Genomic DNA, 14400 nt, shown 5'->3' with positions numbered 1-14400 from the left:
ATGAGGACCCTTGAGGCTTCGAGAGAAACAACCAAAGGGGTCACCCAGCCCAGGCCTCTGCAGGGGGCAACTCTGCCAGTAGGTGGCTCTGACACCTGTATCCACAGACTAGCAATGCAGCAACTCTTCAGAATAAGACCCGAATCGCCCATGCAGCGTCCACCCAGCCCCTCTGACTGCCAGTAGCAGGCAGGAGCTAGCCTATTTCGGACTTTTCAACCACAATTCATGGCCTGAGACCCTGCAGTGAAGGCCTCTTACAGCCCGTCCTCCCTCTCTGCGGGCAAACTTGGCCTTGGGTTAACTTTTTTAGCTGTTACCTGGGAAACCTGACAAAAGTCCAGAGTCAGCTGTTTCACCAGTAACTTTCTTACAGTAAACACGAGACTAGTGGGGCTTCCCTACTGGTCCAGTGGTTCAGAATCCGCAGGAGGCACAGATTCAGTCCCTCGTCTGGGAAGATTCCACACGCCAAGGGCAGTAGTTGGGGCCAGTGCCCCAACTACCGAGCCTGTACTCTAGAGCCTGCCTGCATGCTCTGCAACCACTGACGCCACAGCCTGTGCTCTGCAGCAGGAGAAGCCCCCACCATGAGAAGCCTGTGCCCCGCACCTGGAGAGCAGCCTCCACCTGCCGCCACTAGAGGGAGCCTGAGCACAGCAGTGAAGACCCAGCGCGCCAAAGATAAAAAAACGAATAAGTAGAAAATTTTTTAAAATGAGGCTAGTAAGCTGCACAACCATAGTTGTGGGTGGACTTCCACAGGTGGTGATTCTGACACCTGGAGTGTCCCACGGGGCTCCTGTGGGCCAAGCAGCCCCTCAACACCTACAGAAGGACGGCCTGTTCCTTACACTGCAGCTGCCTCTCTAACTCAAGCCACAGCCCCACAACCCTGGGGTGTGCTGAGTTCTGGCCCCTACCTCCCCCTCCCCAAATAGAAACCTGGCTTATCTACTTCTAGTTTTTGTGGGTGAGCACCTGAACGGCAGGGTCCGCATTCTCCCCTGGGCATTTCCTGTGAGAACAAGTAGAACGAAGGTGCTCAATGAGCAAGGGGTGAGAGGAACAAGGCATGAGGTGGGACCTGCCACTTTTAGGGTATTGAGGGCCCTTGAAGGAGAGAGTCAGCAGGGGTAACCCTAGGAGGAGGTGACACAGGATGGGGTGATCATGCTTACCTGTGCTGGTCTGTGCCTTCTGCAACTTCAGAAACTGCTGCAAGAAGCTGCCGTCATTGGCAAACTTGTTGGAAACGTTCGAGTTGTGTGCGTTTGCAATTCTAGACCGGAGGCAGAGGACAGAGAGGATAAGCCTTGAGAGGAGGGCAGGGCGCACACCTTGCCGGCCTCAGTCCTACCCCTACCACTGTGCTCTAAGGGGACCCAAAATGGACCCCCAAAGGTGCCAGGGACCCACTGAGTGCAGGGAGCAGCCTTCAGAGAAGTCAGACGGAACAATCTGGTCAATGGAGTGCTGCCTGTGCTGACATTGTCTCTATCTGCATATTGACCCTTTGGGTTCAAAGGCTTCCCCAACAAGATGGCTCAGAAGTACCTGCCCTGCTCCCACACAGCACCTGCCATCCCTATTGTTAACGAGTCATCTGGGCTATCGCTGGCTCCCCTATCTGTCCTACCAGCCAAACTGTATGGTTCTCAAAGGCAGGGCCTGTGTCTCTACTTGTGTGTGATCACAGCTCTGGGCTGAGGTCAGTCAGCACTTCTGTGGGTTGCACATGTGTCCAGGAAAATACCCAGAGAAATCGCTTGGTGGGGAAGTTAGAGAGAAATTTTACACTCTTATTACTTTCTCTTTTATTTTTACAAAGGGCATGTTTTATTTTTTTAAAGACTTTTTCTTAATGTGGACCATTTTCAGTCTTTACTGCATTTGTTAAATATTGCTTCTGTTTTATGTTTTTGGCTTTTTGGCCACAAGGTAAATGGGATCTTGGTTCCTCGATCAGGGATCAAACCTGCACTCCCTGCACTGGGAGGTGAAGTCATAACCACTGGATCACCAGGGAAGTCCCAAGTATGTTTTATTTTGAAAAAGAAAATGTATTTTTAATGAAACACAAAAGTAAACCCTCATCATAAAAGTTATAGGGGGCTTCCCCGGTGGCTCAGTGGTAAAGAATCTGCTTGCCATTGAAAGGAGACACAGGAGATGCAGGCTCAGATCCTTGGGTCAGGAAGATCCCCTGGAAAAGGAAATGGCAACCCACTCCAGTGTTCTTGCCTGGAGAATCCCGGGGACAGAGAAGCCTTGCAGGCTGCAGTCCACAGGGTTGCAAAGAGTGGGACGCAACTGAGCAAAAAGTGATGGGGGCTCATTACGAGCAAATGGGAATCTGGAAAAAAACAGAAATATAGAAAGCAAGGAAAAAGCCCCCAAAAGTCTCCTCACCTCACAAGAGTCACTAGAACAGTTTGGTATACTTCTCCAAGTTATTCTTAATTAGAAATAGAAGGAAATAAACCTGTGATCACAGTTATGTATTCTACTTCTTTCATCTTTTACTACAGCATACTGTCTTGCTCCAGCCTCAGAAACTCCTCACATGCGCTTTCAGCTGCTGCTGCTTCTAAGTCACTTCAGTCGTGTCTGACTCTGTGCGACCCCATAGACGGCAGCCCATCAGGCTCCCCCGTCCCTGGGATTCTCCAGGCAAGAACACTGGAGTGGGTTGCCATTTCCTTCTCCAATGCATGAAAGTGAAAAGTGAAGGTGAAGTCGTTCAGTCGTGTCCGACTCTTCGTGACCCCATGGACCACAGCCTACCGGGCTCCTCCGTCCATGGGATTTTCCAGGCAAGAGTACTGGAGTGGGGTGCCATTGCCTTCTCCGATGTGCTTTCAGAGCCACACCCATCATACAGACATACTCAATAACTGGTAAAAGCTCAAGGAGCACACAGGTCTGAATTTTTTCCTTTAAAATAAAGTTCTAGCCTCCTAGAAATCTGATCTAATGAAGTAAAAGAGGAAAAAAACCGTAAGAAGTCAACAAGGGGCACTGGTTAACTAATTTACAGGACATCCACAGGGCAGATGGAGTGGTCCTGGAAAACTAAAGTTTTATAAATAAAACAACCAAGCACAACGATAAGTGAAAAACAAAAAGGCAAGATGTAAAACATATCTGCAGTGTGGTCCTATTTATGTCAACATATATTTGACTGAAAAAGTTTACAAAAACCCATCAAAAAGCAACCAGCACTTGCCTGTGAGCTGCAGGGTTACAATGATATTATTTTTTCCCTATATTTCCCAGTTTTTCTACCACATATATGAATTATCTTTAAACTTAAGAGAGAAGGCAACAAAGGTCGTTTTATGTGGGAGAAAGATCCACTGATAACCAGCCTTGGCATTAAACAAGCAGGGCCTTCCAGTGACCCTGGCCCTGTCCTTGCGCTGTGTACACCTCCCTCAGGAGGGACAGAAAGGAGGCAGGGACAATGAAAGACAAGAAAACACTGGGGAGGGAATTCCCTGGCAGTCAAGTGGTTAGGACTCTGCACGTTCACTGCAGGTCACCCAGGTTCAATCCCTGATTGGGTAACTAAGATTGCGCAAGCTGCATACTGGATTTAAAAAAAAAACCAAACAAACCCACTTTGGGGCAGTAGCATGCCAGCAAATGAATCCCACATGAAAACTACCCATAACAAATAACGGGGGGTATCACACAGGTGTTAGATGATGGATCTTGATGAACACATAAAACATGGTCCATTCACATGACGGAATATTATTCAGTCAAAAAAAAGAGAATGAAGTCCTGACACAGCTACAAAGTGATGAACCTTGAAAACATTATGTTCAGTGAAAGAAGCCAGACACAAAAGGCCACATATTGCATCAAATATCTAAAATAGGTAAATCCACACAGACAGAAAGTAGATTAGGCATTGTTAGGGGAGTCTCTCCCTTGGGGAGAAGCCACGGACTCTTAGAAAATGTGGGCGCTGGAACAAAGCTTTAGTGCAGGGCCAACATGCTCATGGGCTTCCCTGGGGGCTCAGTGGTAAAGAATCCACCTGCAGGAGACCCGGGTTCGATCCCTGGGTTGGGAAGAGCCCCTGGAGAAGGAAATGGCAACTCATTCCAGTATTCTTGCCTGGGAAATTCCATGGACAAAGGAGCCTGGTGGGCATAGTCCATGGGGTCACAAAAGTTGAACATGACTTAGTGGCTGAAGAACATGCTCCACATTTCAGAGCACAGAGGAAGGGACTTGTCTTTCTGTCAGTCTCCAGCATGGAGATCTTGTCACCCTGATCACATCACTGCTGCTCAAAACTTCTGGGTGCCTACAGAGTTTCTCAGAACAGTCAGGAGGAAACCCTGCCGGAGTTACCTCTCACCTGACTCAGAAACAGCCCCTTTGGTGCAGCAGCTCGGGTTGCCTGACACACAGGGGCTCACCTCCCTTCCAGGACTTTACAGTTCTTTCCTGCGTCCTCAAAGGGCTGGCTCTGCCTGGGCCTTCAGAATGCAGAGTCTCTTCTGCATCTGGGAGCACAATGCCTCATGTTACCCACCGTCAGCTCTGGGGGTATAACTGGGACTCCTCCTTGCTAGTAGGCTGTGAGCCCCATAAGGGCAGAGATGGAATCTGGGTTTCTGCTTCGGGCTATACGCGTGGTCCCTGGCCCACAAGTGGTCAGCAGTAAATAACCAGGGAGTGAAAGAGGTGGCAGCCATCCTCTGGGATCCCATACGCCCTGTGTTTCTCTTCTGCCACACTGAGCCTCCTGAAAGAGTGTACCTGTGTCCCTCCTTGCACCATCAGGCTGGAGTCAGACACAGCAACGTCTCAACTGCTCTCACAAGCAAAACCTTCTGCTGGTGACCTTCTAAGTCCCTAACCCAGCCTCAGGGCAGACTTACTCGCCAGGATGCGGGGGCTGAGGGCTGGCCACCTGATTCTGCTTGGCCTTCTGCTCCATTCTGGCCTCAATTTCCCGTTTTTTCTGAGCAATGAGCTCCTCCTGGTGAAGGATGTTCATGTTCATTTTTCCAGACTTGGGAGGAGCAACCCCAAACCACCGGTTAGCCTTTCCTGCGGAGGGAAAAGAAGTACATCAGAAATCACCTGTGCTCTGAAGAAATTCAGATGACCGACAGGTACATGAAAAGATGCTCAACAATGCTAATTATGAGAGAAATGCAAATCAAAACTACAGCGAGGTACTGCCTCACACCACTCAGAATGACCATCATTAAAAAGTCCACAGAAAACATATATTAGAGAGGATGTGGAGAAAAGGGAACCTTCCTATACTGTGGATGAGAATGAAAGTTGGTGCAGCCATTATGGAAAACAGTATGAAGGTTCCTCAGAAAACTAAAAATAGAATTACCATATGCTCTTGCAATAACACTCCCAGGCATGTATTGAGACAAAACTATAATTCAAAAAGATACATGAATTCCTATGCTCACAGCAGCACTATTCACAACAGCCAAGACACAGAAACAACCTAAACGACCACCGACGAATGAATGGAACAAGACGTCACACGTGTGTACGACGGAGCATTACTCAGCCACAAAAAATAGTGAGATAATGCCACTTGCAGCAACATGGATACAACCAGAGATTATCATACTCAGTGAAGTAATTCAGAAAGACAAATACCATACAATCACTTCTACTTGGAATCTAAAATATGACAGAAGTGCACCTATCTATAAAACAGAAACAGAATCACGGACATAAGAGAATAGGCTGGTGTTTGGATGAGGAGTCTGGGATTACCAGATGCAAACTCGTATTTATAGAATACATAAACAACCAGGTCCTACTGTACAGTACAGACAAGGATATTCATATCCTGTGATATAATGCAAAAGAACATAGAAAAGAATGTGTATATATATATGTATAACTGAATCACTATGCTGTACAGTAATAATAAACACAACACTGCAATTCAACTATACCTCAAGAAAAATAAATTAAAAAAAAAAGAAAGAAACAAATCACCTTCGCTCCACAAACATGCCCAGCAGCTGCTACACGGTGGGGCCCAGATGCTTCTTGCCTGCAGCAACTGGCATTCAGATTGACATTCATTCACATTCACACATCTGTTCATTTGTTTAGCAAGCATTTACTGAGTTAGGCACCGGGTGCTGTACTTGGTGCTAAACTAGACAGATGGAGCTCTGCTCATGTGCGATTCACCTCTGGCTGAGGATACAACAGACTTACAAGAAAGTAGTTGCAAAATCGTTAAGAGCTCTCTGCTGGAAACAAACAAAAATGGTGAGAAGGAATAACAGAGGAACACCTATAGAGCTAAGGCAGCCAGAAAATAGCCATTAGAAGAGGGGACATTTAAGCTAAAATCAGAAAGATAAAGAGCCGGCTTCCTGAAAAGCCACACGGGGACTGACCTGGACAGAGCAAGAAGCCCAACGGACCAGCAAGGGTCCAATGTGGTCAGACGGGACAGTTCCGGGGTGGGCCTCACAGGGAGTGGTGGGAGAAGATAGGGAGTCTGAGTTTTACTTAAAGGGTTTTAAGAAGCCACAGGGGAGTATTAAGCTGATAACGTCCAACTGGTACTTTTATTTGTCAGATCATTCCGGCTACTGATTGGACAGAGTAAGGAGGAAACAACCAGGAGGCTTACTGGCTGTAAGCAAAAGATGATGGTGTCTTCAGACAAGGGTGGTAGTTGTGGAGATAGAAAAGCCACCTTGAAGGTTCCTCGTGGGGCTCAAAATAAAATCCAAACTCTGAAAGCTGATTTTCAAGGCCCTGCCAGAGATAACCCCTCTTCCCACTTCCAGCTCATCCCTGATATTCCTCAAAATAACAAACCCTCAAGGCCTTTTCACTTGCTGTTCCTCTCTCCATGGAAGGCTCTGACTTCCAACAGTTGGCACCTTCTCATCTCAAATGTCTTCTGCTCAAAAAGGTCTTCCTTGACCACTCAGTCTCAGCAGCCTCCATTTCCACTCTCTCAAGTCACTATAACTCTCTGTAAATATCTCCTCCTTGTGCATTGCATGATGCCTCGGTAAAAATAACCTTCAGTAAGACACGACCCCATTTTGGATACCACTGCATCCTCAGCAACTAACACTGTGCCTAGCACATAAAGAATATTTGTTGAATGCGTACCAGTCTGGGGGCGCTAGAACTAGGAGAGAGGGAGGGGCAAGGTTTATGGTAAAAGGGGGAGCTCTAAAGACCCAGAAAAATGTGTACAGGGAGTCAGAGTGCAGTTCGGAAAAGCAGCTGTTCCAGAAAGTGGGATAGAGGCCAGGAAGGAGCTACTACGAAGAGGGGGCGCAGAACAGCCGAAGGTTGCCGCTGGCTCGGGGAGCGGAGCTTGGAGCAGCCCTTAAGGCGGTTAGCTCGGAAAGCAGGCGCAGGGCACATATCGGCGGTGGCCTTTGAGGAAAGCCTGGCGTCCTCACCAAACCAGCGGTGGGGGCGGGGAGGATAACTGGGTCTCGGGGGGGGGTCCCAGGAGACTGGGGTGGTGCAGAAGCCGCCTTTTCCAGACGCCTGGAAGCTGAGGCTAGGGGCCAACGGGTTGAGATAGGCCCGACGGGATGGCGAAGCAGAGACGCGTAGCCGAAGGACCCAGGCGGACGCTTGAGGGGAGGCGGGGGCTGTTACCTGCAACATCCCGGTTGTCCATCTTGAGACTCATCCAATCCCACAATGCTCCGGCGCCACCGGAGGGGGGGGCTTGTTATAGTGCGCTTGGCCTGATGGGAGATGTAGTCCGCCTCGGTAAGCCAAGCCCTACCATTGCTTGGACACCTGGGGTCTTCCCCGCAGGGACGCAAACCTCAGCCCATCGGCAATCTCTGGTCTCAGTTAAGCGGACCAGAGAGTGTCGCTTTTCTCAAACCTTCCTGGAGCCGCGGTCACTTCAAACACAAACTACATATTCCAGGATGCTTTGTGCAGCAGCTCTCGCGAGAAAGGCGAGGAGCTCCGGCCCCTCCCAACGCGCCTGTTTCCGCCTCCCTGTGGCGGCGGCTTGTTGTTGTGGAGGCTAAAATGGCGGCCCAGGCTGCGGCGGCCCAGGCTGCGGCGGCCCAAGCCGCGCAGGCCGAGGCGGCTGAGTCGTGGTACCTGGCGCTCTTGGGCTTTGCCGAGCACTTCCGCACTTCCAGCCCGCCCAAGATCCGCCTGTGCGTGCACTGCTTGCAGGCCGTGTTCCCCTTCAAGCCGCCTCAGCGCATTGAGGCCCGAACACATCTGCAGCTCGGCTCGGTGCTCTACCACCACACCAAGAACAGCGAGCAGGCGCGCAGCCACCTGGAGAAGGCGGTGAGCGTGGGCTGGGCCGCGAGGGAGGAGGCATGGGTTCCTTTCCGAGCTTGAGTTGACGGGCCGCGACCCTGGCGGGCGGGGGCCGCCGCCGGGCCGCTTCTCTGGAACCTGGGGCGTGACTTCCGCGCGAGCAGCAAGACCCCCAAAGCTGTTAGCGTCTCAGGGGATCCGAGGGCCTCGCCCCGTACCTTACGTGGTATCTCTGGTGACAGGAAGAGGCCTAGGACTCCGCTCAGGGTACTCCGAGATTTGCCTCTTTCACGAGCAATACGGTCCCCAAATTCTTCAGGTTTTCAAGAAGATGTCATTTTTGGGAATCTCTGGGGACGCCGCCAGATCGGCCAGTGGGTCCTATAGCTTCTAGCTCCTCAGGGCTCAGCGCTGGGAGCTTCAGCCTGAACGCTCCCTTCTGAGGTGACTCGGGATAGGGGAGGGTCCAGGTAACCCCAGGTAACAGTCCAGGCATCCTTTGAGAACCTGAAATTTGGCTTCTGAGGAAATCTAGGAAGGTCTCGCCCAGGACATAGAAATCTGAGAAGGACTTCCAGACGGAAGATACTGTGCCCCCATTAGTGATGAGGGGAGTCATAGGCGGGAGGCAGACCCTAGAGATGGTGGTTTGACGTCTTGCGAAAAGCAGAACTGAGGGTTGCGGGGTCTCGATTCCAGGGCTCAGGACTCCTGCTTTCTTCACAACCACCTGTGAGTTCTCTTCCTCCCGCAGTCCACTGGTCCATCCCCTTCAGAGGGCAGGCCCCATCTTCCCACGATAACTTGTGGGATCTTGGTGCCCCAAAGAATGTGGGAAAGTGGCCATCCCTCTGCGGCTGTGGAGTTGTTCCTTTCAGAGCAACACCGTGCTCCTGTCAGATGGTGTTTCCAAATGCCATTTACATTTATTCAGCTTAGAGGAGAGACTTCTTGAGTAGAATCAACGACCATGTAAAAAATGTCTTGATCCGAGGTAAATCTGAATTAACCTGTGGCTAGTAACAACTTGCCTTGGGGAGGATAATCAGATCTGTGTTTTGCAGACTGTAGAGTTGGAAGGGGCTTTTGTCCTTGCTTGATCCTATTCCTTGTTTAAGGAGTGAGGCAGTATGGGCCCTGAGAGGTGAAGTGATTTGCCCAAAGCCACACAGCAAGTTATTAACAAAATTGGTCTCACGGGAAGGCTCAAGACCACCAGGGTGGATGCTACGACATTAAGTCGTCATTTTTGTGAAGTTTGTTTCTTCCGTTCATTCGGCAGATATTTAATCAGCTCACACTGGGTACCAAGCCCTGTTTTAGGTGCTGGGGATCAGCAGTGACTAACAAAACAGTCCCTGCCCACATAAGCTTGTGTTTTTGTGAGGGAGACAATAAATATGTGGTGAAAGATTAGGCAGTGTTCGAAGAACCATTAAACATGTGGACCAGGGTGAAGGTTGGAGTTGACAGGAAGCTATTTTTGGCAAAGGTAATCAGGGAGTCTCTATTTGTGGGAGTGACCTTGGAACAGAGGCCTGAATGAGGTGGAGGAGGCAAGCCTTGAGGAACTGCTCCAGGTTTCAGGTCAATCCCTAGAAGTACCCCAGTTGTCAGTGACTAGTTGATATCACGGTTTTTCCTAGACAGCGATGAGGCTGAGAGCAAATGAAGTGTCAGGCTTCGTTGGGTGCATGAAGGGTGGAGGCTGTGACTGCTGAGGCCTGGCAGCCCAGGACCTTCAATAGGTATGCTGGTTATAAAGCTGTCCCTTCTCTCAATTAACAACAAATCCTGCCACCTCCTTTCTTTGGTCTCCAGGCCATTCAGCCTGTTTTTTTTTTTTTCTTTTTTTTAATTGAAATATTATGCTTTTTTTTTTTTTTTTTAATTTTGTTTGGCCATGCTGTGTGGCTTGTAGGATCTTAGTTTCCTAACTGGGGATTGAACCCAGGCCACAACTCAGTGAAAGCACTGAGTCCTAACCATTCAACTGTCAGGGAATTCCCAGTTGAATTGTAGTTGACATAACAATACAGTAAGTCCCCTACAAACAAACGACTTTGGTTCTAAGAGCACATTCGCAAGTCCAATTTATTCTAAGTCCAACAAAGTTAGCCTAGGTACCCAGTTAACACAACTGACTGTATAGTACTGTACTAACAGGTTTGTAATACTTTTCACACAAATACTACATAAACAGACACAAAAAAGAAAATAGTTTTAATCTTACGGTACAGTACCTTGAAAAGTAGAGTAGCACAGTACAGTAGCTGGCACACAGGGACTGGCAGCAGTACCACCTACATCACCACTGCGTTTGTACCTGCTTCTGAACATCCTGGGCTTGAAATAAAGATACTGTGCTCTATCCACTACTGTACAGTAAAGTACACAGAAGTGCAACCACTTGTAGAGGGTGTACTCACATGAGAGTGCACCAGACAGGTGAGCTAGCTTATGAGAGCGGACACATGGACACACAGTCACACCTTTGGAAGGTCGCAGCTCGAAGGGTTCATATGTAGGGGGCTTCCTGTATTGTGTCAAGTTTCAGGTATATTATGTAGAGCTTTGACGTTTGCATGCGTTGTGGAATGATCACCATAATAAGTTTAGGAACCATCTGTCCTCATACAGTTACTACAGTATTATATGGACCATATTCTTTATGCTGTGTATTACATCTCCATTGGGTTGCTTGTTTCATAACTGGAGGTTTATACTTCTTAACCACTACCACCTTTTTCACCCATCTGGCAACCGTTGTCTATTCTCTGTATATATTAGTATGTTTTCATTTTGTTTGCTTATTTTGTTTTTTAGATTCCACGTATAAATGTGATCTTTGTCTGGCTTATTTGACTTAGCATAATACTTTCTAAATCCATTTATGTTGTCGCACGTGGCAAGATTTCATATCTTCTTTTAAAGGTTTTTTTAATTTGATGTGGACCTTTAAAAAAAATTATTTATTGTCTGTGCTGCGTCTTTGTTGCTGCGAGCAGGCTTTCTCTAGTTGTGGCAAGCAGGAGCTACTCCTTAGCTATGGTGCGTGGGCTTCTAATTGTTGTGACTTCTCTTGTTGCAGAACATGGGCTCTAAGACATGCAGGGCTTCTCTTGTTGCAGAACATGGGCTCTAAGACAGACATTCATTTGTGGCACACGGGCTCAGTAGTTGAGGCACATGGGCTTAGTTGCCCATGGCATGTGGAATCTTCACAGACCAGGGGTTGAACCCATGTCCCTTGCATTGGCAGGTGGATTCTTAGTCACTGGACCACCAGGGAAATTCAAGGTTTCATTATTTTAATGGCTGATTAATATTACCTTGTATGGTAGCCATTCCCTTCTCCAGGGGAATCTTCCTAACCCAGGCATTGAACCTGGGTCTCATGCATTGCAGGCAGATTTTTACTGTCTGAGCCACCAGGGAAGCCCCCAATATTACCTTGTATGTGTGTACCTCATTGTTTTTATCCATTCAGCAATCAATGAACACTTGGGTTGCTTCCATAGCTTACCTATTGTATTAATAAATAATGTTGCAGTGAACAATGGGGTGCACGTTTATTTTTGAGTGTTTTTGTTTTTATCAGGTAAATACCCAAAAAGTAAAACTGCTGAATCCTGTGGTAATTCTATTTTTTATTTTTTTAGGAACTTCCGTACTGTTTTCAATAGTGTCTGCACGAATTAACAGTCCTACCAACAGTGCACAAGGGTCCCGTTTTCTCCACATTCTGACCAGTACTTGTTGTTTGTTGTCTTTTTGATGTTAGCCATTCTGACAGGTGCGAGGTGGTATCTCACTATGATATTTGATTTGCATTTCCGTGATAATTACTATCTTTTCATGTGTCTATTCATCTTTTCATGGCCACCTGTATGTATTTTTTGGGAAAATGTCTCTTTAGGTCCTTCATCCATTTTTTAATTGGATTGTTTGGTTTTTTTGATGTTAAATTATAAGAGTTTTTTTGTATATTTTGGATATTAATCTCTTACTGGATATATCATTTGCAGATACAGTTGACCTTCCATATCAGTGAGTTTCACATCCTTGGATTCAACCAACCAAGGATATAAGGGCTGATTATATTCATTGTGCAAATTAGGTTGATGCAAATGTAATTATGGTTTTGGACCGTGAATTTTGAATCGTTATATCTAGGCTCAAACACATTTTTATTAATCAAAATAGGAACCACTACAATCAACACATTTTTACCAACAAAAAGTCAGTTTGTTTATTCCTATAGTATAAAAATCCATGCTTCGAGATTTGACAAACTCTTTTTTTTTTTTTCTTTACAAACTCTTGAAAAGCATTTTCTGGTTGTGGAAGCATTCTCCCTGCAAAAAGTTGTTTAGATGCTTGAAGAAGTGGTATTTGGTTGAAAATGATGAATATGGCAGATGAGGCAAAACATAGCCCAATTTGTTCAACTTTTGAAGCATTAGTTGTGCAACATGCAGTTGGGTGGTGTTGTCATGAAGAATTTCTGTTGATCTACCCTTTTTTTTTTTTTTTTTTTGATCTATCTTTTTTTGATAGCCCTTTCTGTTGACCAATGCCAGCTGCAGTTTTCGGTGCATCTCATCAATTTGCTGAGCATACTTCTCAGAGATGTGATGGTTTTGGTGGAATATGTGAAGCTGTAGTGGATCAGACGGGCAGTAGACCACCAAAACAATGACCATGACCTTTTTTTGGTGCAAGTTTGGCTTTGGGAAGCACTTCTTCTCGGTCTAGCCACTGAGCTTGTCATTGCTGGTTGTCGTATACAATCCACTTTTAGTCACATGTCACAATCCAATTGAGAAATGGTTTGTTGTTGCATAAAATAAAAGAAGACGACACTTCAGAATGAGTTGTTTTTTTATTTCTGATCAGCTCATGAGGCACTCACTCACTGAGCTTTTTCACCTTTCTAATTTGCTTCAAATGCCAAGCGACCACAGAATGGTTGACATTGAGTTCTTCTTGTAAGAGAGTCAGCTTTGATGATGGCTCTCAGTTGTCGTCGTCAGCTTCCAGTGGCTGGCCACTACTTTTCTCATCTTTAAGGCTCTCATCTCCTTTGCAAAACTTCCTGAACCCCACTGCCCTGTACATTCATTAGCAGTTCCTAGGCCAAATGTGTTGTTGATGTTGTGAGTTGTCTCCTCTGCCTTATGACCTATTTTGAACTCAAATAAGAAAATTGCTTGAAAAAATGAAAAAATTTTAAAAAAAGAAAATTGCTTGAATTTGCTTTTTGTCAAGCATTTCCATAGTCTAAAATAGATATAAAATAAACAAGTAAAGCCGTTAGCAAAAAAAAAAAAATAAAAAATAAAGCAAAAATGTACATTAAAATGATGTATAACATAACTACATTTATTTAGAATGTATTCCAATATCAAATGGCAAATTTCAGCAATGCAAAAATACCATTACTTTTGCACCAACCCAACATGCCATTTCATATAAGGAGCTTGAACCTAGACATTTCTCCAAAGAAGATACACAGATGGCCTCTAGGCACATGAGAAGTTGCTCAATATCGCTAGTTATTAGAGAAATGCAAATCAGAACTTCAGTGAGGTATCACCTCACATCAGTCAGAAAGACAATCATCAAAAAAAATCTATTAATACTTTTTTTTAAAGTCTACAAATAATAAATGCTAGGGAATGTGTTGAGAAAAGGAAATCCTGCTATACTGTTGGTGGGAATGTAAGTTGGTGCAGCCACTGTGGGGAACAGTATGGAGGTTCCTTAAAATCGAGTTGTCATATGCTCCAGAAGTCCCACTCTTGGGTATATATCCGGAAAAGATAAAAACTCATTCAAAAAAATACATGTGCCTGAATGTTCATAGCAGCACTATTTATAATAGCCAAGACATGGAAGCATGCTAAATGTCCATTGGCAGATAAATGGATGAAGAGGATGTAGTATATGTATATATCATGGAATATCAATCAGCCATAAAAAAGAATGAAATCATACCATTTGCAACAATATGGTTGGGCCTAGAGATTATCATACTCATGCTAAGTGAAGTAAATCAGGCAAAGACAAATATCATGTGAGATCACTTATATGTGGGAACTAAAATATGAT

General features: G+C 46.2%; 2 protein-coding genes across 3 annotated transcripts in view; one reads left to right on the top strand and one right to left on the bottom strand.

The window, feature by feature from the left end:
- SUGP1 (SURP and G-patch domain containing 1) overlaps nucleotides 1-7805 on the bottom strand; it is a 30206-nt gene extending 22401 nt beyond the window's left edge. Inside the window, exons 1-3 of the mRNA XM_061149730.1 lie at nucleotides 7651-7805; nucleotides 4902-5073; nucleotides 1182-1282 (exon numbers count right to left, since the gene is read on the bottom strand). Of these exons, the coding sequence (XP_061005713.1) occupies nucleotides 1182-1282; nucleotides 4902-5073; nucleotides 7651-7684 (307 nt within the window). The 5' untranslated portion in view covers nucleotides 7685-7805. The remainder of the gene's footprint in view (nucleotides 1-1181; nucleotides 1283-4901; nucleotides 5074-7650) is intronic.
- A 184-nt stretch (nucleotides 7806-7989) lies between these two features.
- The window catches only part of MAU2 (MAU2 sister chromatid cohesion factor), a 34285-nt gene continuing 27874 nt past the window's right edge, over nucleotides 7990-14400 (top strand). For both annotated transcript variants that reach the window (XM_061149732.1, XM_061149731.1), the window contains exon 1: nucleotides 7990-8313. In XM_061149732.1, the coding sequence (XP_061005715.1) occupies nucleotides 8041-8313 (273 nt within the window). In that variant the 5' untranslated portion in view covers nucleotides 7990-8040. The remainder of the gene's footprint in view (nucleotides 8314-14400) is intronic.

The sequence above is a fragment of the Dama dama genome, chromosome 9, assembly GCF_033118175.1.
Source record: "Dama dama isolate Ldn47 chromosome 9, ASM3311817v1, whole genome shotgun sequence".
NCBI lineage: Eukaryota > Metazoa > Chordata > Mammalia > Artiodactyla > Cervidae > Dama > Dama dama.
Note: the sequence above shows the minus strand (reverse complement) of the source record. Positions and strands in the feature narration are given on the sequence as shown.